The sequence below is a fragment of the Bison bison genome, unplaced genomic scaffold, assembly GCF_000754665.1.
Source record: "Bison bison bison isolate TAMUID 2011002044 unplaced genomic scaffold, Bison_UMD1.0 scf7180017864183, whole genome shotgun sequence".
In the NCBI taxonomy this organism is placed as follows: Eukaryota; Metazoa; Chordata; class Mammalia; order Artiodactyla; family Bovidae; genus Bison; species Bison bison.
In genome coordinates, this window is record NW_011494755.1 from 5657051 (window position 1) to 5657599 (window position 549).

Below are 549 nucleotides of genomic sequence, written 5' to 3' on the forward strand. Positions count from 1 at the left end.
CCCCCTCTTCATGTAAAATTAAAATTTGGGTTAAGACCAAATAAGATTGGCTTGGGGCCAAAATTTTTTTTCTCTTTCACTTCCCTTCTTCTCACATGTGTCCTGTAAACCCCCCAATAACTATTCTGTTTTGAAGCAGGATTAAAGCCATTTTTTTTCTCCCTTCAGCTATTCCTATCACACAAGAGGCACTTATTTTCTTGGTTCATTTTTCAGGTTCTCAACATACTTTTGTGGTTTCCATTCTTGTCGAACTCGCAGCCACTATCCATTCCTCTTTTGCAATCCCTTGAGCCTGTTTTGCCATACTCCACTGGGTGGTTAATGGCTTCTGGTTTGCTATTTATTGCTTCTAATTAACTCCTTGGATCATAGCTCTCAGGTATTAATTTAGTACTTAATTCCTTGTGAAGTTTTAACCAGAAATCATCTGTTCGCATCTCCAAGAGTGGCTGCATCAGCCACTTTCTCTTTCTGGACTGTCTGAATCACTTCTGCTTAGCAGAGCCACACAGCGAAGTGAAAATGTCAAGGGGCTCTGTAAAATGG

At 40.3% G+C, this 549-nt stretch overlaps 1 protein-coding gene across 1 annotated transcript in view; it reads right to left on the bottom strand.

The window, feature by feature from the left end:
* FRRS1L (ferric-chelate reductase 1-like) overlaps positions 1-272 on the bottom strand; it is a 22534-nt gene extending 22262 nt beyond the window's left edge. The window contains exon 1 of the mRNA XM_010843621.1: positions 230-272. Within this exon, the coding sequence (XP_010841923.1) occupies positions 230-272 (43 nt within the window). The remainder of the gene's footprint in view (positions 1-229) is intronic.
* Positions 273-549: the final 277 nt, after the last annotated feature.